The sequence below is a fragment of the Dipteris shenzhenensis genome, chromosome 11, assembly GCF_047967505.1.
Source record: "Dipteris shenzhenensis isolate YYH24624 ecotype China chromosome 11, Dip_SZ_1.0, whole genome shotgun sequence".
NCBI lineage: Eukaryota > Viridiplantae > Streptophyta > Polypodiopsida > Gleicheniales > Dipteridaceae > Dipteris > Dipteris shenzhenensis.
This window is the reverse complement of record NC_141606.1, coordinates 7,617,063-7,643,608: the sequence shown is the minus strand read 5'-3', so window position 1 is coordinate 7,643,608 and position 26,546 is coordinate 7,617,063. Positions and strand designations below refer to the sequence as shown.

Genomic DNA, 26,546 nt, shown 5'->3' with positions numbered 1-26,546 from the left:
GTGTGGAGGAGGGAGGGAGGGAGGCGGAGGAGGAGGAAGGGAGAGGAGGGAGTGAGGAGGGGGAGGGGAGGAGATGGGAGGGGGAGGAGGTAGGGAGGGAGGGGGAGGAGGGAGTGAGGAGGGGGAGTGAGGGAGGGGGAGGGAGGAGGGGGAGGGAGGGAGGGAGGAGAGAGAAGGAGGGAGGGAATTTAAATTTTGAATTTTTCGGTTCCCACCTAGGAGTAAGAGTTGTGTAAGAGGTGTAAGAGGTGGGGTCACTTGTGGGCTTACCCACCTAGGTGAGGCGGGGTTAGGACTTTTTGGAACCTACCTTGGCCCTTTCATTAGGACTAATCCATTTCTTAATCCATTCCTTATGAGGCCTTTTTGAGACCCCAATTCTCCCCTAATGGGTTTGCACAAATATATGTCCATGATACAGATTAGGCCTTTTTGAGACCCCAATTCTCCCCTAATGGGTTTGCACAAATATATGTCCATGATACAGATTATGAGTTGCAAAACCATTTGAATGGGTGGCCTGGTTTGAATCTTGGCATTTTGGAATTGTTGCAAAGGATGATGCATGAATGCAATCCATATGCCAGTGCACTGGTTGCTGTGGGGGAAGTATTGAGAATAAATCCACATGTAAACTTGAAGATGGTAATTTGTGAGAGCCAATCAACCTCAAGACAGTACTTGGTCCCAACAGCTAGTGAGGCTACCGCTATCATGCCAGGGCAAGGGGATGATTTTGATGTTGGGAATCAAGACATCCAGTTTTTAAGACACAATGGATTGATAACCAGAATATCAAATTTGCATCGATCATACATGTCACTCATGTATGTTCTTCTATTTCCCTGAGGGGAGGATGGATGGCATTTATATATCCCTTATAGAGATGTTCCTACTCACATATCATTACATGATGTACAAAGGAAAATTTGTGTGACATAGAAACAGTATTATGCGTACTATCTGGAGGTAAGGCCTAATACAAGTGCATGCCTTCTATGAGGGGGGAGATTATTGCAACAATATATTGTTGATGCATATAGTAGTATGGAAGAGTCCATATTAGTGTGGATACGCAATAATCAATCTTCTTTACATGCAGAAGTTTATCAAGGATTGATGGACATGCTAAATGCAACTGATGCAGTGCATAATGTACTGGGCAATGCTGTTGGGCGTAGAGTTGTGTTGCCATCCTCTTTTATAGGAGGACCGTGGTATATGTGCCAGTTATAACAAGATGCAATGGCAATTGTGAGAAAAAAGGGTAGAACAAATTTGTTTATTACATTCACCTGCAACCCAAAATGGTCAGAAATATCTGAAGGATTGTTGCTAGGTCAAAGAGCACAAGATTGTTCGGATTTGACAACCCGTGTATTTTATAAAAAACACAAGGATCTGATCCAATCGATTATAAAGCATGATTTGTTTGGAAAAGTTGTTGGGTATGTATGTGTGATTGAGTTTCAAAAGAGAGGTCTTCCATACACACACACTATTGATTTTGAAAGGTGCATTCAAACCTACTCAGGTTGGTCACTATGATCAATTGGTATGTGCAGAAGTTCCAGATAAAACACTTTTCCTTGAGTTGCATGAGATTATTGCACAATTCAATGTTCATGGCCCATGTGGTGCACTTAATGTCTTTGCTGCTTGCATGTTTGATGGCAAATGTACTCGTCACTATCCACATCCCTTCTCTCAGTCTACTGTGGTGGGTAACGAGGGTTACCCTATCTACATGCGTCGAGATGGTGTTAGAAAGATACAGGTGAAAGAGGGTATAGTGGATAATCGTTGGATTGTGCCATTCAATCCTTTCCTCTCTATGAAGTACAAGGCACATATCAATGTTGAAATTTGTTCCACAATTACTACAGCCAAGTATTCATATAAATACATGTATAAAAGACATGACAGAGCAACCGTCAGGATGCAGATAAATCGTGTGGAAGGACAAGGACAACTACACAACCCAGTCGATTGTGGAATTGATGAGATAAACAATTACCCAGATGCACATTATGTATCAGCATCAGAAGCATGCTGGCGCATTTATGAGTATGATATGCATGATGAAAAGCTAGATGTACACAGGTTGCAAGTCCATCTTCCGATGTTGAATAATGTGACATTTAGAGATGAGGATGATTTGCACAATATGGTGGATAAGGAACAAAATAGAAAGACCAGCCTCATGGAATGGTTCACTTACAACCGATTGCAACATGGTGCAGATAATTTGCTTTATAGTGACTTTCCGTGCGAGATGGTTTGGAACAAATCCAATAAAAAGTGGTTTAGAAGAAGGCAAGGCAATAGCATTGGTCGGATGTATAACATTTCTCCATCTGTTGGTGAATTGTATTTCATGCGTATGCTACTTAACATTTGCACCTTGGGTTGTAAGTGTTTTGATGACTTGCACACTTTTGATGGGCAAGTTTACCCTACTTTCAAAGCAGCATGTGTAGCTAGAGGGTTGTTGGAAAGTGATGAGGAATGGTTTATCTGCGTGCAAGAGGCCGTTTTACATTAAAATAGCACACAGTTGAGGCACCTTTTTGTTGCAATTTTGATTTTTTGTGAGCCAACATCTCCATGAATTTTGTGGGAAATATTCTCAGATGATCTATCGGATGATTTCTTCCATGCATTGGAATCAAGTATGGTTGACCGTCGTGGATTGGCAGGGAAGGAGGCTCTATGGCAACAGTCTATGCAAATGTTGGTGCGGTGTTTCTTCTTGATGGTCCGAGAGGATCTGGAAAGACTTTCCTATGCAATTGTTTGCTTTCTCGGTTGCGTGGGGAGGGGCATGTCGCTTTGGCATGTGCTTCTTCTAGGATTGCAACATTGTTACTAAGCAATGGATGCACAACACACTCACGGTTCAAGATACCACTGGATTTGGATGCCACTAGCAATTGCAATATAAAGGTTAACAATCATCTTCCAGATGTTCTAAAGATAGCAAAGTTGATAATATGGGATGAGGCACGTAGGACTCATCGATTTGCATTTGAGGCACTAGACAGGACACTGCAAGATATCATGTCAAATAACCAACTGTTTGGTGGAAAGGTGGTGTTGTTAGGGGGGGATTTTAGGCAGGTCTTGCCAGTTATTCCCAAGGCAAGACGAGAAGATACTCTCAACTCTACATTGTGTCACTCAAGGATTTGGAAATGCATAAAGGTATTGAAGCTGGTATAGAATATTCGGGTTATTCAGAAAGGTGATAATTCAATAGAGTAGAAATTCATACAATGGGTATTAGATATTGGAAATGGAACTAGCAGGTGTATAAGAGAAGACATTGTTGCAATCCCATCAAAGATGCTTTTAAGGACAAACTCTATGGAAGGTTTGATTGAGTGGGTGTATACAGGATTGGCAAGGGTTGTGGATTATGCACCATATTTTCGAGACCGTGCTATTCTCACACCTCGAAACCTTGAAGTTGATGCAATCAATGCTACTGTACTAAAGGCAATGCCCAGCAAGGAAAAGGAGTATCTAAGTGCAAACTCAATAGAGAGCTCATGTGGAGATTCTTTTTTGTATGCAGTAGAGTACCTTAACATGCTCGATCTTGGTGGTGGATACCCACCTCATCGGTTGGTTTTGAAACAAGATGCTCCCCTCATTTTGTTGCAGAATTTAAATCCTCGACGGGGATTATGCAATGGGACTCAGCTGATATGCAAAGAGTTCCACACGAAGGTATTGGAAGTTGAGATTATCACGGGTACCAATGCTAGAGATAGGATGTTCATTTCAAGAGTAACTTTCATTCCCAACAACTTGAAACTTCCATTCGATATGAGAAGAAGGCAATTTCCAGTTTGGCTAGCATTTGGCATGACGATAAACAAGGCATAGGGCCAAACAATGTCTATCCCAAGCTTATACTTGGCGACATCAATGTTTAGTCACGGACAATTATACATGGCTTTCTTGTGTGTCCGATCATCAAATGCAGTCAAAGTATTTCTTCCAGAGAGTGTGGATCAGGTTAGTGATGAGGATGCTGAAATGAGTTGCGCCACAAATGTTGTATACAAAAGGGTTTTAGCAGAATGACAGTGCTCTTTGAAAGCCTCTTCAGAGTTTGTTGGGTGACAAATTTTTACAACGGCAGGAGGTCTAGCCTACTTGCTACTTGCTATTCACGGCAGGAGCTCTAGCCTACTTGCTACTTCGGTTAAGGCACAAACAATCAGCCTTGATCTTAAGAGACCCCCATCCTTCACCACAATATATGATCGCTTTGTGCCCAACAATTAGAGCAGGAGGTCCTGAACTAATGGTCGCATGTCTCGAAGACTGTTCCAGTCACAGCCATTTTTCGGGCCTCTAATTAGAGTACACCTGCTCGCGACCACTTTCCAAACTTCTTCTACAGCAAAACGCCAGGTAAAGCTCATAAACACAAAGCTACACTTACACTGTCCTACAGCATCCCGGTTTGTCTACTCGATTGTTTCTGAAAGACCACTCGAGCCTGTTTCGCGTACATCGAAGTATATGACAAGACATGCTCCACTTTCTATAACATTTTCAAAATCTTTTTCTGGTACAGCATTTATCTCCAAGCTGAGAGGATAGACGTACCTCCACTATCTGCAACATTTTTCAAAAGCCTGTTTCGTTAACCAGACAAGGCACACTTCCACTTCCTCCCAACTTCCAAGGTTCAAAGCCTTTTCTTCTCTATAGCAGTGATCGGATGGCTGAGAAGGTCTCCGGGCTCCACTCATCAACATCACAGGAAAAAAATCTGAGACTTTCATGTGAGCCAGCGATTTCATTGTACTTCTGGAATCATGAGAAAGCAGGTGTGTGCATTTGACTTGATCCGTATCCAGGACCCCGCACTTTCATCTTTTCGATTGATTTTGAAAGAATCACTTGTCAATTTCTGCTATTGCGTGACGCTTTCTTGATGGGCGACATACATGGCCATGACTCGATGATCCACCAAAGTATTTGACTTCCAATAGTAGAGCCGCAAATATATGGCTCCACATTTACATAGGATAGCTTTCTTTTACGATATATATATATATAGAGAGAGAGAGAGAGAACTTGTTCAACCACAAAAAACTTTCTTTGAATTTGGTGTATTTATTTTTTCGTGTTATATTCATGAAACTTAGGAGCCATTTTCTAGCCAGGAGCCATTTTTCTAGTTGGCAACACAAGTTTATTTTGGGCCTTGTGCAAAGCTGACTTAGGTATTAGGTGATTTAGAGTAAAAACTAGCAATGTTGCATACACATTTTAAGATGCAAAAACGAGCTTGCTTAGGGGGGTCCTAAAAGAGTTTTTCGTTAGCCCTACATTGGTTTTGATAGTGCCCCCAATGCCCAAGGGTTTGTCCCTCAGGATAAAGGAACACTCGCTAAAGCAAGAACGAGATCCCCCTTTTTAGTGTTGTTGCTCTAGTGTGATAACATTTATGTGCAGAGCAAAGGATGTGGCATACTTGCCATGTGTTTGAGGTTGGGTGTTTGAGGTTGGAGGCTTGGGAAGACGAGTAACTTGACCACCCGTCTACGATGGGCTGGAGACCTTACGATCATAGCTTGCGTTTAATAAAATTTAAGGTTTCGTATATAAATCTCAAAATTTGAGAAATTTCAAGAAAATCTGCAAAAACATATACAATTCACACACAACACAACACTAAATATTAAAATCTAAATCTCTCTCTAGCTGTGGTGCACGAAACAGGCTTCGAAACAAGAATTGTTGGATGAACAGGCCGCTTGTATTGCGTTCTGAATTCTAAATCCGCGCGGCAGGAGCTGTGCATTGAGGCAGAGAGTTTTATTACGACGATACTAACATTTTGCTGTAGGTAAATGAGCGGATCAATGATGGACGGCATCATAAGAGGCACTGGGCAGCATTAACGATGCTAACATTCCTGTTGAGGAGCATCGCGATGAACGATGATACACCCAAGAATGGCGTGCATTGGTGAGAAGCACAGGCTGGCTGGCTGCATTGGGCAGTGGGCACAATCCAAATTGTAATCCACCGGCGAATTTGGTGTTCTTGACAGATTCGACATTACTAGCCGACCATTAATCAATTCATTGCACATTGCACCGTAAAAGAAACATCAACGTTCGGAATCACAAACTACCGTCCACTAGCTCGTTATTAAATACATTGTTTATCCAAGTTACTCCGACAGATCCTAAGACAGATTGTTACATCAACGTACTGCAAATTCTTGTTAATTCTATAGCATCGACTACGATGAGCTGGATTAATGAGCCCGGCGGACAAATCGATGGCGAACGCGTAAAAGATTTCAGAGTTAGAGAGTGTACTACTAAGTCGATTATATTTCTGGGATACGACATCCCAAAATCCACGCGATTATCAACCCCCACGAGAATTGCTTGCATCTCTAACTGCTCTCGTTGGAGCTCTGGATAACGTCTTATTGTTTCTATAAGAATCGATCTCATCAGAACCAATCGAGCTGTAGACCAGCGATCAAGAATTCCAGCCGTTGGTAGGCTTGATAAGATAATTTTGTTGATAGCTCCTCTTGAAATCCCAGTGCAGTGTGTTAGGATCGTCGATTATGTAGTTCCAGTACGCCCATCCTGCCGTTGTTTCGCCGTAAACTTGCAGCTGAACTGCCCCGAACTTCTGATAGTCCGCTTGACTTGCTCCTTGAAGTGCCCATTCGTTCGTCCACTCTCCTGCATTTACAAAATCGAAGATTAAGCTCTGGAAGCAACGTAATCGATAAAATGGAACAACGTAAACTATGTGGCAACTGAGAAGTGCCCAAATGGAGATACGAAGTTCGGCAATGCTTGCGTGTTCTAAATCAGAACAGACGAAGGAATTGATTCCTGTGCTGCTTGTGCTTGCTCAAGGCAAAGCACATGAAGCACACTGCTTCCCCAATAATTTTACCATAAGACGGATCACGGATGACATTGCTTTAAACATAACATTGCCGGAACCCTTTAACCATTTGTCGCGCGGACTCGAACGAATTACTTTATGCAGAGTAAAAGGTCAGAGAATTTCGTGTATGAATGCAAGTAGAGCATATATTACTTCGTGAGCACGATCACACGATCTATAAATAATGCTACTTCAAGAGGAATTCTCAAACGAGGGCTCTCGCAGCCAATTTATTACCTACGAACGTCAATAGCCCGTTTCCTTCCTGATTCAGGCTCTGAATTTCTGTCTGCCTTTGATTGTTGATGTAATCGATATTTTGTTGCACAGTCATGTTGGCAAAGGTTGATCCAAATACGTTGTAGTAGTGTAGATCGATGATGGCGTTCTGAAATTGGGTACCCAAGTCGACAAGATCGTGCGGATCAGCTCCCAGGAGCTGGCACATGACAACGTAAGCGCTGGAACTGTATTTTCTCACAGTCTGGTAGCCTTGTGTATAGTAGCTCTTCAGCGTATCGATGGAAACGGTACTCGTGATAGGCTCATTGAGCAACTCGATTCCGTAAAGACCCGGACGCTTGCCATATCTGCACAGTCGAAATCCTCGTCACTCTAATCAATCGTCGCATTAGATTCTCGCTCAAAACTTTTGCTCAAACAACTACCAAAGATGCCGCTTTCATCTACTCCATCAAGATGTTTCAAGGCGGTTTGACGGGTTATTAGGCTGTTACAACAGCAGCCGTGATTCTCTCCTATATTTTCGATCAGACTAGCTGCTTTCAATGATTTCGATGGGGGTATTACTACGATACGCACCTACCTAAGGCAGGAATTTTCCATTAAGTAGCGACATCTTGCTTCAATACCTACGGCAAGCATTTTGATTCATGGAAAGTTTTATCAAGAGCAGTCATTGTGTGGCAATCACATGAATCTGCTATAACAAGCATAGCTCTTAGAAACATTTCTGTCAAGTTTTCCATATATTTGGCGTCGATCACTTGCAGCAAAGGTTTTTTACCTAGACGCAAGAAAATCGATCACATCAACAGTCAAGCTTATGTAGCTGTTTCCACTTTGATCACTTCCTGTGGCCCATTGCGATACGCCATCGATTGTTGCACTGTGTTCCTCCCCGTTTTGTGATCCAGGGGCTGCGTGTAGGTCTACTATAATTCGAATGTTGTTGCTCCTGCCGTATCCAAAGCCACGCACAGAGATTAGGCCAGCACTAAAGCATTTTCACTAAAAAAGTTATAATGAGCATTTGTATTTGTAATTTCTACGCGCTATTTGAAGCTTGGACATCGACGAAAGTTTTAAAGCAGCTTACTCTGCCCATTGGAAAGCATTGTCCAACGCTTGCAGTGATCCTGCCACAAAAGGCTTGGGGGGATTAGGGTCGCTCGCTAACCAATATCCCACGGGGATCCGCACTACATTTATGCCGATGCTACTCAAGTATTGAAAGTCCGCTTCAGTGACGAAGGAGTCTCTATGTTGCTGCAAGTTGATAAGAATCAATGGTAAGATCGAAATGCAAGAGTGCAGGCAGCTGCAAATTACTTCATAGCTTGATCAATGTCTCCCTTCGAGTTCAAAGCAATTGAGGTAAGTTGATGGACACTGAGTAGCGTGATGCAACAGCGCGGCTGTTGAGGCTATCGACAGCCATGTCCTTCGAATACAAAATTGGAGAGGAGGAAGAGATGAAGATCACCTTGAAAACTGCTGGAGCTTTGTCTGGCCCCCAACCATTGGCAAGTTGATACTCGCCGTGAAATGGCGATGCTTCATATATTGTCATTTCGAAGGTCGCAGCGTTGTCATCCCATCCTGGCTCTGATGGAGAGCTGTAATCAGCCGTTAGTTGATTTGGATTTGTAGCCTGCAAGCAAAATTGCATCAAACCAGAGCTCGACTTCGGCAAAGCCTTGCGTGAGCCGGAATGATTCAGCAAGGTTGTAATGGTGAAAGGAAATGTCACCTGCAAATACATTCCGTTGTAAGCTCTGATATGCACTCTATTGTTGTTCGCGTTTCTTGTAAGAGTGAACCTCTCCCATTCTCGGGGAATAGTTGCGGTAGCTGTAACATTGCCACCGCCTGCATTGAGAGCGCTTATGAAGTCGTTGTTGAAAACACGCAGGCTGTACACTCCATCGGTGTAACGCCAAATCTGAAGAATTAAGGGGTTGCGTGAGGAATTTCACTGGGCTCAATTTCAGAGCTAAGAGCATTGGAGATGTCCGCTAACCTTGAATGTTTCCCATCCCGATGCGTTTTTACGGTTCACAACAACCTGCTCGCCACCGCCACCTTCAGCACTAACGTACGTTTGCAGCGTCACAGATTTTAGTTGGATTTGAGACCCATCCTGAGCATAAGCACAGCATGTAGTTCAAGTGAAAGAACAAAATGACGGAAACTCTGAGGAGATAGACGGAAATGTTCGGTTGGGAGCTGGATCGTGGCCCTTACGAGAAGATCAGGGTCGGGAATGTTGTCCCACAAGGACGGCCTGATCCATTTTTCGATGACGAGCCATCCACCTAAGTTGACAGCGGAGACCTTCTGTGCGGAGGCGAGCTTCCTGCCTTCTAGCGCTTTGCGTGCGGCAGAAACTGGCGACGCTGGTCCTGCAGTCGAACATAGTTACATGAAGGTTGCAAAGTCCCTCTCTCTCTCGTCGCTCCCTCTCTCGTGCCGCTCTGTTCAACCTTGATCGTTAAGATCCCAAAATACACAACACAATCTTCTAAAGCAGACGAGCACTTCCTCTCAAGGTTCAGTTCGAATTGATGGTCAGCTCGAGTAAACTTTCTTTTGAACGGCATCAGTTACAACGAAAAGCAGTTTATCCCACAAGGGTGCGTTGGGACAACTCTAGAGATACTCTTTTAGACAAACGATCGTCAATTACGGAAAGAAACGAAATGAAGGTAGGATGAGGTCAGACCTGCAGAGGCAGGGCAAGTGCTGGAGAGGAGGAGGAGGAGGGAGGAGAGAAAGAAGAAGGGAGGCAGGCGGGATGGCCGGAAGGGGTGAGAGTCCATGGTGAAGGGAAAGAGGAGGAGGAAGAGGAGGGAGAAAAGATGAGAGAAGGAAGGAAAGATAGAGAATTTATATGATGGCGGGGGAGGAAGAAAAGCAACGGCCAAGTCTGACCGCCATAGCCAAAGCTCGCGCTCTCTCGTGAATCGTGCAGTCATTAGCTCATCTCCTCCTCCTCCTTCATCATCTTGTTAGCTCCGCCTTGCTGCTGCTTCAGGCTGCTTCTTCTTCTTCTTCTTCTTCTCTCGTGAGTCGTGCCGCCATTGTTCTCCTCCACCTACTCCACCCAAAATACTGTCTTCATAAAAGTCCAACCTTTGGCAAAAACAAGGAAAGTGGCAATGCACTCCTAAGATCAAGTCCACCCCTTGAGCCATCCATTTCACATGAAGAAGAAACTCCAAATGTGCTCCCAAACCCTGATTACTCTTAGGGCTAGGGGACCTTAGGGGACGGTCACACTTGCCCTCTACTCTGACGTATTTGAGCTTCTTATGATGCGGCCATGCCCGATCCTTTAATTCCATGAATATTGAGGGCCTTCACACACCAAAGAGTGCCACCACTACCTTGTTGGGAATGCCAAGCTCATCTACAAGTGAAAACGTGCCACCTCAGGCAAGGTTGTCAGGGAAGCTGAGATTCGAGGCAGCATCCCTTAATATATTCGGCATTTTATTTTTAATTTTTAAATTTTTATTATTTTTTTAAAAAGTCATCACCCTTCCTCTTGAGGAGAGGCTAAAATTCGAATGCACAATTTGGTGAGATCATTGAAGAGACTCGAGGACGTCACAACTTCGTGAATCAAAGGGCTCATGTGATCATGCCCTTATTAATCTCTCCAACTAAAGGCCTAGACATTGGTTCTCCATTACAAGATCAATTCTAAAGTTGTCTCCCAAAAAAGAACTTCTCTCCACCCAAAAATGTAAAGGTAAAACTATGAATTAAAGCTCTTACCAACTAGGCCCCATAGATCCAATTTTAACCAAATGAGTCAAAAAAAAAGTTTAAATGCCAATCTTTGATCACAAAGTAGAACATACAAAGCAAGTTCCAAAATGACAAGCTCTCTCATAAACAATTGGACTTATTACAAAATCTTTTTTTCCAAAATTGTTTATGTGCCCTACCAATTTAATATACACCTTAGATGCCCAAACATTCAACACAATGACAAAATCAAATTTCATATGCTTCCTTCATGTACATGTTAAACATGTGGTGACTGATAGCGTTTTGCCACCTTAAACTTCCCTCATGGTTTGAAAGTACTTGTTTGACCTTTCTTATGTTTAAAGGTCATTCACTTTCACCTTTGGGTTTAATAAAATCCTCTCGCTCACTTTGGTACTTCCATAGAAATATAAAACTACAACTTGTCAAAATCCCAATCTACCAACAATTCTTGCATTCATAGTTTGTAGGAAAAGCCCATAGGTGATACGGTAAGATTTTACTTTCAAAAGACTTGGATTTACAATTAACAAAAGAGCTATGATGTGGCCATGGATCGTCATGTCACTGTAATTGTAAGTCTATGTCGTTTATGAATAGTGTATTTACAAAACCGAGTCCCCTCCTCCCCATTGTTGAAGTAAGGAAAATGAAACACAATAAACAGAGTAGAAGACTCAACTTATTTTAATAATGTATTTAATGGATAATATTCAATCATGGCTATCTGGACGTTGATTGTGAATCCAAGGGAGAATGCAATTATCAAGTTGATCATACAAATCAAAATCCTTGGTACATTGATAGTGGTGCATCATCTCACATGACAAAGCATCAAGAATGGTTTACAGAGATGAAACCATTAGAAGGACCCAAGAATGCTATCAACACACCAAATCTAGTTCAAGGAAAAAGCCTTGTCCCTATGAACCATGGATGATTTTTTCAAGTTAGTTTCGTTAAGAAGCTAAACTTTTAGATTGGAGTCGAAAGTTTGTATGCTTTAATAAAAATAAATGCTTAAAAGATTCGCCAGGATTTGAAACTTTTATGCAAAAAAATTTAAAGTTTCGCCATGGTTTACATTTTTTCCTTCAAATTTTAAAAGAAAATATATTAAAAAGTACTACATTCTACCAATATTGTGAAACTAAAAAAATGAGCTTGAAAACTTTTGCCAATATTTAATATTAATATATAAGCATAGCTTCGATAAAAACATCCCTGCTATGAACAATTTCATAGGTATAAAAGGATTGGTGAAAGGTGTACTCTATGTTCCAAAACTCAGCAAGAACCTCTTGTTAGTTGGACAAATGATAGAACATAACTATCAAGTCATCTTTGATGGAAATAAATGCACAATCAGGGATAAATTCAAAGGGTATTAGCTAGTGGGAAAAGTAGTTAAGGAAGGTTGCTTGTCACGATGCTAGGTTCAATACCAAACTTACATGTCATGTCAGCTCAATAGCAACGTATGCCACTCTGGCACAAGAGATATGGTTATGTCAATTTCAAAAGCTTGCTGCAATTAAGAAATAAGAATATGGCACTTGGCATTCCCTTGGAGGGGTACACCACTAAGAAATCCTAGGTATCACGTGCGTTCAAGGGGTATTGAAAAAACCCCTCAACTATTTTTTTTTCCCTAATAAAACAACCCCTCTTTACTTATGAACTAACCGATTTTTTTCTAAAGTTCAATTAAAGACCCCCTCTTGTTATTGTAAACTTGTTAGATTTTTTCCAAAAGTTGAATGAAAATACCACTCCTTTTAAATGCACGTGGTACACTAAAAATTTGGGAGATGAACCCAAAGAGGGCATTCCTAAGTTACAATTTCTTGGAAAAGTTTGCGAACCATGCTGCTTTGGAATATAGAAAAGAAAAAACTTTAGGAGAAGCGCCTTTTAAGTAAAAGATATTCTTGATTTAATACATAAAGATGTATCCCAGATGTATGGGATTATGCACAGACCCACAATATTAATGGTCCACTATGCTACTTGACTTTCACCACCAACTACAAAAGATATTATTGAGTATAATTGTTTGAAGGAGAAATTTAAAGTCATTTCAGATTTCAAGAATTCAAAGCCATGGTAGAGAACCAAACAAGCAGAAAGATCATAGTCATGAGATCAGACAAAGGAGGTGAATACATGTCTTCAACATTCATGAACTTTTGCAAACTAATAGCATTCAAAGACAATTCACATGTGCAGATGCTCCTTAGTAGATGATTTTTTCGAGTTAGTTTTGTTAATAAGCAAAAGTTTTATATGGCTTGTGAAGGCTTATATGCTCTTATAAAAATAAAAGGTCAATATATTCGCCACAATTTGAAGCTAAAGTTAAAAAAAGAGCTAGGTTTAGCCTTTAAAGTTATAAAAGTATAAAATAAATTCCATGAAAATTCATCAAAAGTTTTATATAATTAACATATATATTAGCATATTAGATATAAAATTTAAAATTTTGGCTACATCTATAGGATTAAGCACCAAAAGAAGACCTTATACCTTCTCCCCTTTCTTTATTTCCTTATGTACCTTTATTGGAGAATTGAAGTCACTCCTTGGGAATGATTATTCTAGGATCTTCCCTGGTCTCTCTTTCAGCTCAGACTTGTAAGTCATTTAGAGTTATGTGAAGTAGTTTCAATGGATGTGTGTGTAGGGTTTTAGTTTGGAAAGTTCTATGTGCTCATTTGAAGTTCTTTGGATGCCCTTATGCTCGAAAAGTAAGCTCAATTTAAAAGTAAAAATGGCCTATGCAAGTCGGGTGCATCTCAGTAACAAATGAATGAATTTTTGTGTGCTCATGATTAATGGACTGTAAGCTTCCTCTTAGTTAATGTAGGTGATAAGTTTTGAGCGGAGGTCTAGTAGCCTTGTAGGATTAAAGATTAGAAAGAGGGTCAAAGTTAATCATGTTGGTTAATAATTATCGAAACGTGTTAGAAGCGTGCTAGTTAGATCTTCTTGGGCCTCATTATTGGTGGATCCAAACTGAGTCGACCACCACTAATCAATTAGGGAGACATTAATTTGAATAAATGTCTTTTCAAAGTGGTTTTGTTCCTAATAGCTTCTCTCAAAGGCCACATAGCTAAAAAATGTTATGCTAAGAGACCATTAAGGTCTCTACCTTGATTTTTTATTTTTGGCCTTAGTCCTGGGTTTTTTTAAAACTTAGTCTTGATAGCTAGAAGGGATAGTCACTTTAAAGTTGTTCCTATCGCCCTAGAGTCATTCTAATTTTGCTTAATTGTTCTTTGTTTCTATACTTTTTTTCTATTATAAAAGTCAGCTTATTAGTCTTCGATGATCAATTTTTTTTAAAAAATTAGGAGTCGACTCAAGGTGGATGCCCTTGAAAGATTATTGGTCATGGTTCATATTTTCCAAGTAACTTAGAGACGAGGCATAAGTGATCATAGAGAGATTAGTAGGATAGGATTGTGTGGAAGTCAGATTTTGGTGCTTAGGGATAAAGGAGATTGAAGGTTTAGATAATTATTATCGAATGGTTAGATGACATTCTTTAGCTTCTTATGTTGGTAAATCCAAATGAGGGGTTGGGAATGCATTAAGGAGTTAGTTGTTTAGCCCACCATGCAGTTAGTTTGTTGCTAGTGTTTTCTCTCCCCATTTGTTTTGGTGCCATCATTCGAGTCAGTCATCCTCCTCTCATTGCTGGGGCTGGATGTGCTCTCGGGGGGGCCACTATGTAAAATCTGGCCATATAGCACATGTGATCAAGGGACATTAGAAAAACCCCCTACTATGTATTTCTATAACCTATATACACCCCTTCTGTACATTTTGAAAGGATAAAAGTATCCTTTGTGTAAGGATTTTTTCACTTTTTGAATTAAAAAATCCCTTATATATGTACACATTATGTAACTCCATAAAAATATTAAACCCCTTCCATTGATCGCACGTGCTATCTTACATATTGCTTAGTGACCCCCTCGGGGATGTGTTGATCTTACCCTTTATTGGAGTGTTTGAGAGTGGCTTCGTGTTTCTTTCTTTGGAGCTTGCATACACTTACTCGCTATCGATTGAGAAAATTCATGAGTCTTTGGAGTAAGCTCGTGCTTCCTGCTCGTGGAACCAATGACATCCTAGCGCTTTTCCTTAACGGTCTTCCTTTGTTTTTTAGTGCGGCTTATTGCAGAGTGTTCTGCGAAGTGGGCTCTGTTAAAGACCTTCGGGACGTCTCAATACTCAATTGATGCATGGTCTTGTGACAAGCTTGTGACTTTGCTCTTGACCCTCTCTATTCGTGCCTCTTCCTTCAGAGTTGCTTCTCTCTAAGCTTTAAGTAAGCGAGTTCGTGAAAAGAAGGGTTTATGCGACCTCCAAGCTTGATCTAAACTGCTTATATGAAAGAAAGGTGCCATGAGAGATTTATATATCTAGAAAAAGGCTATATACTTGTTAATTTTTGAAATATTTGAAAGTGGATTTACTTGCTTTGATCAATTTTTAGTTAAATTTTAATGGATCGTGCTCGTTGCTTAGATATTTTGGCAATACTTATATCTTGAGGTTGAAATATGGAGAATTGATTCAGAGGAGTTGGATTTCCTTGTCCCTAAAAAAATTGTTGGTCTCATGAAAGATCAACCATAGAAAATGTTATGATAGAATGAAGCTTTAAATTTAATCAATTACCAAGATAAGTTCAAAGGATGGTTAAAGATATGATCAATAATTAGAGAAGTTGGTGACTATAGACAACCCTTATTCTTAGTGGGAGGTGAAGGATGGCTAGTGGGTCCTCTGGTAGAGGGACGTGGAATCTTTGTTCATGATCCTTTATCCTCTTGGCCGGGTGTTTCTGCTTCTCTCCACACATTTGTGATGCCATGTGCAAGTGCTAGTTGGCTTTGTCTCTAGTTCATTGGCCTAGTTCATAAGGCGTGGACCCCAATTGGTTCACTACTTATAAAAGGGCCATTTCACTTGCATCCATGAACCTTACAAAAACCCCCTATTTAAGGTTGCATTGTGGGTAATAAATACCCCTATTTAAGATTTTAAGTTTTTTAGTGAAAACTTATTGCTACCCCTCCTTAAGGAGTTTATTGGGATAGGCACCATAATACACTCTTTTTTACTATATACAACTTATGTATACTTTCACAATATATACATATGTAGCCTTTGTTTAATATGCAAGAAAATATTTAAAAACCCTCTTAATCAATAAAATGGAAAAATAAATATTCAAACGAATTTAAGTATAATTTTAAGTTGCAAGGTATAATCCAATCACCAAAAACAATCCATTTTAAAGACTTGTTTAAAGGACTCCCTCCTTTCCTCCCTCTCCAGCCCCCATCCCGGTCCTCGTCCCCCTACCCTTTTGATCCCCTACCCTAAATACCCCTTTTGTTTTGACCCGTCATTTGCTTTTGGATCATGGAATGGATTGGACCTTAGAAGTAAGGTCTCACTCTCTTTACTAGAAGGTCTATCTACTGATTTTGAAAGCACAAATTGTGAAGCAGAGAAGTTGCTTCTTCATTTGAGCTTGGTAGTCAAAGCAGTGACTACCATGTTGTCTATTCATGTGTGCCACCTTTAGCTCCTTTGGCTCTCTCACGTGGGGATATCACCTATTGCTCCTTTTGGTCAATTGTGTGAGACCTTTGTTTCTCTCTCAGAGTTGAGAAACTAGAGTTTCCTTTTGAGTCTTGCTTTTGTCTCATTCAGGTTTGCGGGTTCACCTTTAAACAATTGCCAAGACATCGCTATATCATCTTTACTCATGGTGTGGCCCTTGTCTGCATGTCTTCTCTCTATCTGTAGGAAGGTGACCATCTCGTGACCATGAACTGAACCACCAAAGGATTCATCAACCAGAGTATCCAGGTTAGCGAGCATAAAGGAATGATGTCATCGTGTATGCTTCAATGAATTGTGGGAGACGAGGAGGCACTAGCTCATGACGAAATGGAATTTTGATTGGCAATGCCGAAAGCAAGGGCCAATAGGGACTCAAAGGTGCTTTAGGAAAAGGCTGATTCTTTTGATGTTAATTGGCAAAGTCGGCGTTCTGTGTGGGTGTTCCTTCGATGTTTCCTAGTTCTAGGTTCTAGTGCTTGCCAACCTTCCTGTCAAGTAGCATAGATTGCAAGCTCGGTGCATGTTCTCGTAGGTTTAAGTTGGGTAGTGTATCAGCCCAGTAGTAAACTTCCTGTTCTATCGGAGGGGCTTCACATTGATACCGAATAGTCATATAATATCAAAAGACAAAAGGACACGTCACACAACATTGATATATTATTTTAAAATATGACACTACATAAAACATCACATTAAAAGATTTATGCCTAGATTTGCTACATTGAAGCTTATGTCAAAGTATAAAAGTGACACGTCCAACTAGATAAAGATCATTTTGATCATTCTTTGTTGAGTAGATGGCATCCCGAAAACATCATGATCTCTACCCTGAAATAGATCTCTCTCTCTCTCTCTCTCAATATATATATATATGGATGTATGTATGTATATACATACATATATGTAAAGAAAGAGGGAGAGAGATAGGAGACTCAAGTTCAGCTTTCTTCACAACACACAAAAGAGAGTGGACACAAGGTTGGAGGGTGAAGCCTTTCTTCACTTTTGCACACAACAACAATACAATAGAAGAGGGAAATACCCTATATGTCAAAACCTAGAATACGTGGTTCATATGTGAACCCAAACCAAAAACATACGTGGTAGTCTAACTACACCACGAGTACAACTAACATAGACGGTGACATAAATGATAGTCATCCAGGAGATATGTCGGGGATAGAGCTTGATATCTCAACACTCCCCCTCAAGCTCAAATCCATCTCACGTACACCAAGCAAGCTCCTAAATCTGCGAAGCTTCTCGGTACCCAATGCCTTCGTAAAGATATCAGCCACCTGCTCCTCAGTGCTGACATAGACAAGATCAATCTCACCAGCTAGAACCTTCTCTCTCACAAAGTGATAATGCACCTCAATGTGCTTCGTTCTAGCATGATAAACTGGGTTATTAGCAAGCATGATGTTGCTAATGTTGTCACAATGAATGACAACTGCTGCATGAACTGACTGTCCCATATCTGCAAGTAGCTTCCGTAACCAAGCTACCTCACATGCAGCCATTGCTGCACCCCTGTACTCAGCCTCTGTGCTCGACAAGGCAACTGTTGGCTGCTTCTTGCTGCTCCAGCTGATGGCACCACTCCCAAGGGAAAACATAAAACCACTAGTAGATCTCCTGTCTGAGACACTACCAGCCTAGTCAGCATCTGTGTATCCATGTACCTGTAATGCACACCAAGCTTCATAAAACAGTCCATAATGCAATGTGGACTTCACATACCGCAGTATGCACCTAGCCGCATCCAAATGTGGCTTCCTCGGTGCCTGCATAAATTGACTCACCAGCCCCACAGCATAGCTCAAATCTGGTCTGGTTATAGTCATGTAAATCAAGCTACCTACTATGCGCCTGTACATAGTAATATCTTCAAGAAACTCACGTGACTCTGCATTGAGCTTCACATTCTGCTCCAATGGAACAGAGATAGGCTTACAGCCTATCATCCCATATTTGGATAGCATGTCCAAACCGTATTGCCTTTGCAACAGCCATATCCCACTTGGGGATCTAATAACCTCAATGCCCAAGAAGTAACGCAGCTCTCCCAAATCCTTCATCTCAAATTTCTGCTTCAACAGCAGCTTCACTTCATTAATGTCTGCATCACTATCACCTGTAATAATCAAGTCATCAACATAGATGACTATAAGCACAATCCCTCTGTTTGTCCTTTTCACATAAAGTGAAAAATCTGAATTGGAAATCTGAAATCCAATAGTAACAAGATATTGCCCTATCTTGTCTGACCATGCCCTCGGCGCCTGTTTTAAGCCATACAAGGCTTTGCGCAACCTGCATACAAAATCGGGGTGTGCTTTATCCTCATAACCTTCTGGCTGCATCATATAAACCTCTTCCTGCAAGTCACCATGCAAGAAGGCATTTTTCACATCCATCTGATGCAAAGACCATCCCTTTGCAGCAGCCATAGCAATTACTGCTCTCACGGTTGCCATTCTTGCAACTGGGCTGAAAGTTTCCTCATAGTCAATTCCATATGTCTGTGCAAAACCTTTGGCAACCAATCTTGCCTTGTACCTGCTAACAGACCCATCAGCATTGTGCTTTACTTTGTAAACCCACTTGCAACCAATAGCCTTCTTATCATGAGGCAAAGGCATCAAATCCCAAGTGTGGTTTGCATCCAAGGCAGCCATCTCTTCATCCATAGCTGCTTCCCAATTTTTATGCCCTGCTGCATCCTCAAAACATGTGGGCTCTGGCTCCTCTAGAACCTTGACCATATAAGCATAGTGATGTGCTGTATACCCATCATATCTCAGCCTGTCAACTGGATACTTAATACGAGTGGACCTCCGTACAACTGGATCAGTTGCAGGCGTCTTTAAATCATGCCTGCTTTTCCTTGCACCAGGTGTAACAACAGAAGGAATCCCAAGTTCCTCATCAAGGCTCATTTCAGAGCCGCTTGACTCTCCATCAACATGAGAGCTACCAGCAGACACATCAAACACTGGAGTATGGTCCACTTTTTCTTTTCCCTTATGTGATACCTGCACAACACTATCAGGACTGCCATGTGACGATTCACTAGATCTCAATCTCCCTGTCCATGCATTAGGTCCACTAGTAGAGGACTCTCTGGGTCCACTCAAGGCTTGAGATTGCTGCTCTGCATTTATTGCAGCATTCCCATTTCCTGCATCTGCATCTCCTACCATAACAGTTGGTGCATACCAGCTACTCATTTCATCAAAAACAACATCTCTGCTCACTTGCATTTTGCGAGTGGAAGGGTTATAACAGCGATACCCTTTCTGGTGCTGAGCATATCCAATAAAGATGCATTTTTCTGCCTTTGGATCCAGCTTGGTTCTCTTCTCATCAGGAACATGAACATAAGCTATGCAACCAAATACCTTCAAGTGAGAAATATCTGGTTTTTGGCCTGTATACATTTCTTCAGGCGTCATGCCATGGACAGCTGCAGTGGGGGTTCTATTCATAATATAAACAGCAGTTGCTACTGCTTCAGCCCAAAAATAATCAGGCATGTTTTTCTCATTTAGGATCGCCCGTCCTACTTCTGCAATATGCCTGTTCTTCCTTTCTGCAACCCCATTCTGCTGAGGGGTAGACCTGCATGAGTACTTCCTTTGAATTCCCTGTTCTTTCAGATATTCACAAAATTCTTCTGAAAAGTACTCTCCCCCTCCATCAGATCTTAGCACTTTAATATGCACACCTTTCTCTTTTTCAACCATGGCCTTAAAAGCCTTGAAATGGCTGAACACTTCACTTTTGTGCTTCATAAAATAAATCCACACCTTCCTAGTGTAGTCATCAATAAACGTCACATAATAATGGCATCCACCAATAGAAGCAGCTTTGGTTGTCCAAACATCTGAATGGATCACTTCCAAAGGTCTTCTGCTCACCTTAGCATTTTTGGGAAATGCATGTCTGGCCTGCTTACCCATTTGGCATGCTTCACATACCTTTTGCATTCCCTCAACTCTGAATTTAGGCAAACCTGCAACAATGTTTTTCGTTTGCATAGATTTCAGCCTTTGTATATTCACATGCCCAATGCGCTTGTGCCATATCTCAATATCTGCAATGACACCTCTCCCATGCGCAAACATAGCAGCTTTCACCTCAGGCATATCAACATCCAAGGTGAACATTCTTCCATTTTTGTTGCCTTTCGCAACCAAGCGGCATTTATTTTTCAAGTCCTCAACAAAGCATCCATCAGGATTAAATCTAACCTGCAGACCTTGCTCAACCATCTGGCCAACTGAAACCAGGTTCTTAGTGATTTTTGGAACATGAAGTACATCTGCCAAGTACTTTGTTTTGCCATCCTGCATAGCCAATGGCACTTTACCAACCTGCGTAATTGGGTGCGCAGTATCATCACCTGTTTCAACATAACCTGGCTTATCCAAATTTCTGACATCATGAAACCACTCACCATGACTGGTCATGTGGTTAGAGGCACCTGAATCAACATACCAAACATCATTGCAAGCTGCAGCATCTCCTGACATGGAGTTAACCATATGCTGCATCACAAAAAGGTGCTCATTTCTGTCGTCACCATGCCCACTTGATGATGCATAGTTGCTTTGCTGCAACTTTCCACTTTTGATGTCATTCTGCTTTTTATAGCATGTATTCTCCTTGTGTCCAGGCTTTCCACAATAATAGCATTCTGTGCTGCTATTTACTTGCTGGTTCCTTTGCCATGAACCACGGCCTCTTTGGCTCCCCCTGCCTCTAGAACTACCACATCCTCCTCCATAGGACTGGTTTTCCTGTTGTTGCTGTTGGTTCTGATTTCCTGCACGGCCACCAGAACGGCCTCTTCCTCTACCCCTGCCTCTACCTATATTCGAGTAGAAAGCAGTCTCTTGAGAAGTTGAGGTGGCTGAACCACCATTCCTTTGCTCTTCACTCAGCAAGAGAGCAATAAGTTCCTGAAAATCAGGAAATGTTTCACGGACTCCAATGGATGTCCGAAATTGTGCATAATCTTTCCCAAGACCATTCAAGGTCACGGACACTAAGTCCTCATCATCAACAGGTGCTCCAATGGAGGCAAGAGAATCTGCAAGGCCTTTCACCTTCAAGGAATACTCATTTATATTCAGATTTTTCCTTTGCACATTGTGCAACTCCTGCTTTAGCTGCATCTTTCGTGCTTTGGTATTCGTGCTATACAGCTTCACCAATGTATCCCATGCCTCCTTAAGCGTCTCTAGATCCTGTATATGCACAATCATAGAATCTGAAATGCTAACGGACAGCCAATACAGGCATTTTCTGGCTTTTTCATGCCATTCTTTAAAGGCCTTCAATTCAGCAGGAGTGGGAGCAGCACCCAAAACTGGTTCTGCAGTTTCACCACTGATGTAATCCCAAACTCCCTTTCCCATAAAGAAGTTTGTCATCCTGAACTTCCATGCTTGGAAGTTATTCTTGTCAAGCTTCTCACTGACAATGGTAGACAGATTCTCAGACATTTTACAAATCACGAATTGCAACAGCAACCTGTAAACATAGCAAATGCCTCACAAGGGCAAATAGCAAAACTTCTGCGAAAAGCCTCATAGGGGCAGATCTGCAACACTGACGAAAGTGGTATTTCACCACACAGTCACTTCCTCGTGACGATTTTGCATCAACAGGCAACAGGCATGAATCTGCAACTCCCAATATCTCTGCACATAGGCATACGATGCAATTTCTATGGCACCTTTCCACCGACTAGCCGCGCGGTGGTCGCACAGCAAAAACAGGGCCTTTTTCTGAGTGCCTGCGAAGAACTTCCGCCTTCAAAACGGGCCCCGAAACGGCCTCAAATCAGAAACACACCGCGAAGGGCCTCTCAATCTGAAACAGTGCACTCCTGACTGCACTTCTGGCTGTGCTACCTGCAGAGATTTGCTCCCAAGCTCGAAATAGGAAAGCAGCACTGGTCCTCTTACCAGGACACCACAAACTTTGCTTGCTTTCTTGAGCTCCTTACCATGAACAAGGCTCTGATACCATGTAAAGAAAGAGGGAGAGAGATAGGAGACTCAAGTTCAGCTTTTTTCACAACACACAAAAGAGAGTGGACACAAGGTTGGAGGGTGAAGCCTTTCTTCACTTTTGCACACAACAACAATACAATAGAAGAGGGAAATACCCTATATGTCAAAACCTAGAATACGTGGTTCATATGTGAACCCAAACCAAAAACATACGTGGTAGTCTAACTACACCACGAGTACAACTAACATAGACGGTGACATAAATGATAGTCATCCAGGAGATATGTCGGGGATAGAGCTTGATATCTCAACAATATATGTGTGTGTGTGTTTGTGTATGTACACACACACACACACACACACAAATGGAAACTTAAATCTATCCCAAGAAGACACGTTAATAAATAGAGATTACCTATGACTAGCAAAGAGTTGAAGGCTTGGAAATAATTGATGAAGCCAAAGATATATAGAATCTCCCCAAGAACCTGGATGCATGACGTACACCAAGAAAACGAGCTCAAAAGGGAATGATGTCCATCACCAATGAGGGCTGTGATCAAGACGATTATCCACCACAGCCGAAGAGAAATAATGAGGAGTAACAATAGCCAACTAGTGGACTAGAAGAATTAGTATGAAACTTGAGGTTGTGTGCAGAGAAACTAATCCATTAAGCACTTCAAACTTTGAGATATAGAACTCTAGTCAACAGCCAAAAGGAAACAATGTCCATCACAAACGAGGGCTATGATCAAGACGATTATCCACCACAACCGAAGAGAAATAATGAGGAGTAACAATAGCCAACTAGTGGACTAGAAGAATAAGTAGTATGAAACTTGAGGTTGTGCACAGAGAAACTAATCCATCAAGCACTTCAAACTTACCTCATAGAAATCACACTTTTAGAGGCTAAGCACCAAATATTCTAAGAACTCAAGACATGCACTAGTAAAGCCCAGGCCACCTTTCAAAAACGTAATGTCTCTTTTGAGGGAAAGAAGGAAGCCCACATGAGATACTCTTCCTAATGTCCCAGGGAGTCACAAGCTGAATGGTCAAAACGAAAGAGAAGGTTGTTCAAAATGATCGAAACAAAGTTAAAAAGAATAAAGGAGAATGGGGAGAAAGCAGTATGGAATATCACGATAACGGTCGCCAACAAACAATTTGGAATCCAAACTCAATCCAAACTAGTGGGAATATTGCATGGTGATCTTAAAACATTGATAGTTGTTGATATTGGTATCTAGATTCACCCTAAAATGAAAGAAGTTGAACATGTGAAATTTGTGCATGTGCAAAGATCTTTTAATAAATCCAAAAATATTTACAATTTTGAATTGTTTCTTTTTTCATGCACTTGCTTGCTATATGGATCATAAGCATTCCAAAGGTCATTGCATTTCATAATACACATCATCAATCCCGATAGGGTGCCCTTCAGCCTATTTGTGTTTTGAAGCATTCTAGGCCACATTTGCACTTGTTTGGAATATCCTGCTCTACTGATGTATATCATTGGAGGGGGGAAACCCGACATATGAAAATTTCTACTCCTGTGAATTTTGAATTTTCACACCTCCCGACCATCGAATCTTGAAATATTAAGTACTTGTAACCTGCCCCCATCCTGCAAATGCCTTGCAACCTGCACGCACCTCAACATGATCTTGTGTAGACTTTGGTTTGGCATTGTCTTCTATTCTTTGCTCGCCTCACAGGATAGCTTCTCTGGGTCTATTCTCGTGGGTCTATTTTGGACTGTTGATCGTGGCCATGGAGTCAATGTTAACATGCAGCTCGTCATACCTTACAAGAGAAGTAAACAGAGGTTGTGAGATAGGAAAGATAAAAAGCTTAGTCGAGGCACAAGGAGCAACAAATTGCAGGTCCAAAGAAAGCAATGGCACGGTACCAAAACGGCAACCAAAGACACTTTTGCAACGTTTGCGATGGGAGAAACAATGAGGAGAAAGAAGACTCCCTACAGAGAAGTAGTAGCAAGATGTAGTTGCCAATCATTACCATAGCGAAGAACATGAGCTGAAGTGTCACGATTTGGGATAGCATTCCAGGTAGCAACATCAGGCCATTGAGGTGAATACGAGTCTTGAGTCTTCATAAGCTTTAGTATGTACCCTAAAGTTTGTAGAGTAACAACCCTACCGACACCTCGGGAGATGCATGCCCAAGAGGCAATGCTCTCCAATCTCTAAAATGGCCTATAGAAAGTGAAAGGGGTGCACATCTTAGATCAACTTTATTGCTATATGGCTCATAAGAATGCCAAAGGTCATTGTATTTCATAGTACACAACATAAAACCTGATAGTGTGTCCTTTGGCCTATTTCTATTTTGAAGCATTTGAGGCCACATTATACTTCTTTGGGATATCCAATTCTTCGAATGTGTATCGTCGGAGGGGGGAAAACTAGTGGCTGAAAATTTTGCTATCCCCATGAGTTTCAAAATTTCACACCTCCTGCCTATTGAATCTTGGAATATTAAGTACCTGCAACCTTCTCTCACCTTGCAACTCGCACGCACCTCGACGTGACCTTACGTAGAATTTGGTTTGGCATTATCTTCTTTTGGGTCATTTCTCTTTTATTCTTTGCTTGCCTCGTAAGATAACTTCTCTAGGTCTATTCTGGACTGATCGTGGCCACATTGTCAATGGCAACATATGCAAATCACCATGGATTGCAAGAGAATCAGACATAGGCTATGAGACATGAAAGCTTAAAAACCTAGTCAAGGCACAAGTGGGTGCAAGTTGTGCTTCACCAATTCAAGCCCCTATTGAAACAATAGTATTGCATGAAGATCGACCTTGATGTCAAGATGGCAAAGCAATCAAATGGTGAAACAAATCACCAAAGAAATGGAAAATAAAATTCAAAGGTCAGTGGTCATGAAATGCACTGTCAAGGATGCAACAGTCATGAAGGCCATGGAGCATGTTGACTTCATTGTTTCTACAGAAGGATCAATGAAAAAAGGTATTGAATAAAAGGTTGACATTTCTCCATTTCCTTCTTGCATTTGTGAAGACTTCATTGGATGATCATGCAAATTGGATACCTATATTCCATGCAAACATATTTATTGCATCTTTCTTTCATACCTTGGATTGGATAGCAAAAATAATATGTTTGTTCACCAAGACATATTGAGTAAAAAAGAGATCTTCCAGGAATTGTCCCACATGCTGTGAGGTTTAGTTTATGGAATTGCACCTTCATGATGGTCAACAGAAAATGGAAGGGCTATTATAATAATCCTTTTTTACATGAGGATTTTGAACTACCAAAATAGTATTTTTTTGGAGACTGAACCTTCATGATGTTGAATACAAAATGGAAAGATTATTATAATAATCCTTTTTGCCATGAAGATTTTGAACCATGAGAATAATTTTTTTGGAATCTTTTGCATTTTTCCTTGTGTAAATTTTTGGTGTGTTTCTCTACTTGGTAATTGTGGTAGGATGCTTTGTATATGATTTTGCAATCACAAAACTTTAAATATGTCTTTTATGTGATACAAATTTTGTCTTCATTTGTAGTGATGTAGGTTGGAAACTTATTTGAAATAACATGAACTCAACACAACAAATAGCAAAATACCAAACTATAAATATAAAATATTTTGACTTAAAATTTGGCTATATTTATTACATGTTCTTTTTGTACCTTGGATTAGATATAAAAAATAATATGTTTGCTCACCAAGCCCCCTTAAGTAAAAGGGAGATTTTTCCAGGCATTGTCTCACATGCAGTAGCTCCATGAAGGGTCACTATAATAATCATTTTGGCCATGAGGAATTTGAACCACAATGATAGTGTGCTATTTATTATCCACTTGATAATTGTGGTAGGACATTTTGAAGTAT

General features: G+C 41.0%; 2 protein-coding genes across 2 annotated transcripts; one reads left to right on the top strand and one right to left on the bottom strand.

The window, feature by feature from the left end:
• Positions 1-3,366: 3,366 nt before the first annotated feature.
• On the top strand, positions 3,367-3,891 carry LOC147896565 (uncharacterized). The gene has a single exon (XM_087381903.1). The coding sequence runs from the start codon at positions 3,367-3,369 to the stop codon at positions 3,889-3,891; it is 525 nt and encodes a 174-aa protein (XP_087238029.1).
• A 2,261-nt stretch (positions 3,892-6,152) lies between these two features.
• On the bottom strand, positions 6,153-10,350 carry LOC147896564 (glucan 1,3-beta-glucosidase-like). Its single transcript, XM_087381420.1, has 9 exons — positions 9,914-10,350; positions 9,436-9,593; positions 9,212-9,331; positions 8,942-9,133; positions 8,675-8,842; positions 8,288-8,457; positions 7,976-8,146; positions 7,186-7,538; positions 6,153-6,734 (listed from the first exon to the last, which is right to left on the bottom strand). The coding sequence occupies exons 1-9, from the start codon at positions 10,164-10,166 to the stop codon at positions 6,523-6,525; spliced, it is 1,797 nt and encodes a 598-aa protein (XP_087237546.1). The 5' UTR covers positions 10,167-10,350; the 3' UTR covers positions 6,153-6,522.
• Positions 10,351-26,546: the final 16,196 nt, after the last annotated feature.

Coding starts and splice junctions, on each gene's coding strand:
- LOC147896565 (XM_087381903.1), top strand. CDS start 3,367: ATGGAAGGTTTGATTGAGTGGGTGTATACAGGATTGGCAAGGGTTGTG.
- LOC147896564 (XM_087381420.1), bottom strand. CDS start 10,166: ATGACTGCACGATTCACGAGAGAGCGCGAGCTTTGGCTATGGCGGTCA. Junction 9,332..9,435: donor TTCCCGACCCTGATCTTCTC/GTAAGGGCCACG, acceptor GCTTATGCTCAG/GATGGGTCTCAAATCCAACT. Junction 8,843..8,941: donor ACAACGGAATGTATTTGCAG/GTGACATTTCCT, acceptor TTTTGCTTGCAG/GCTACAAATCCAAATCAACT.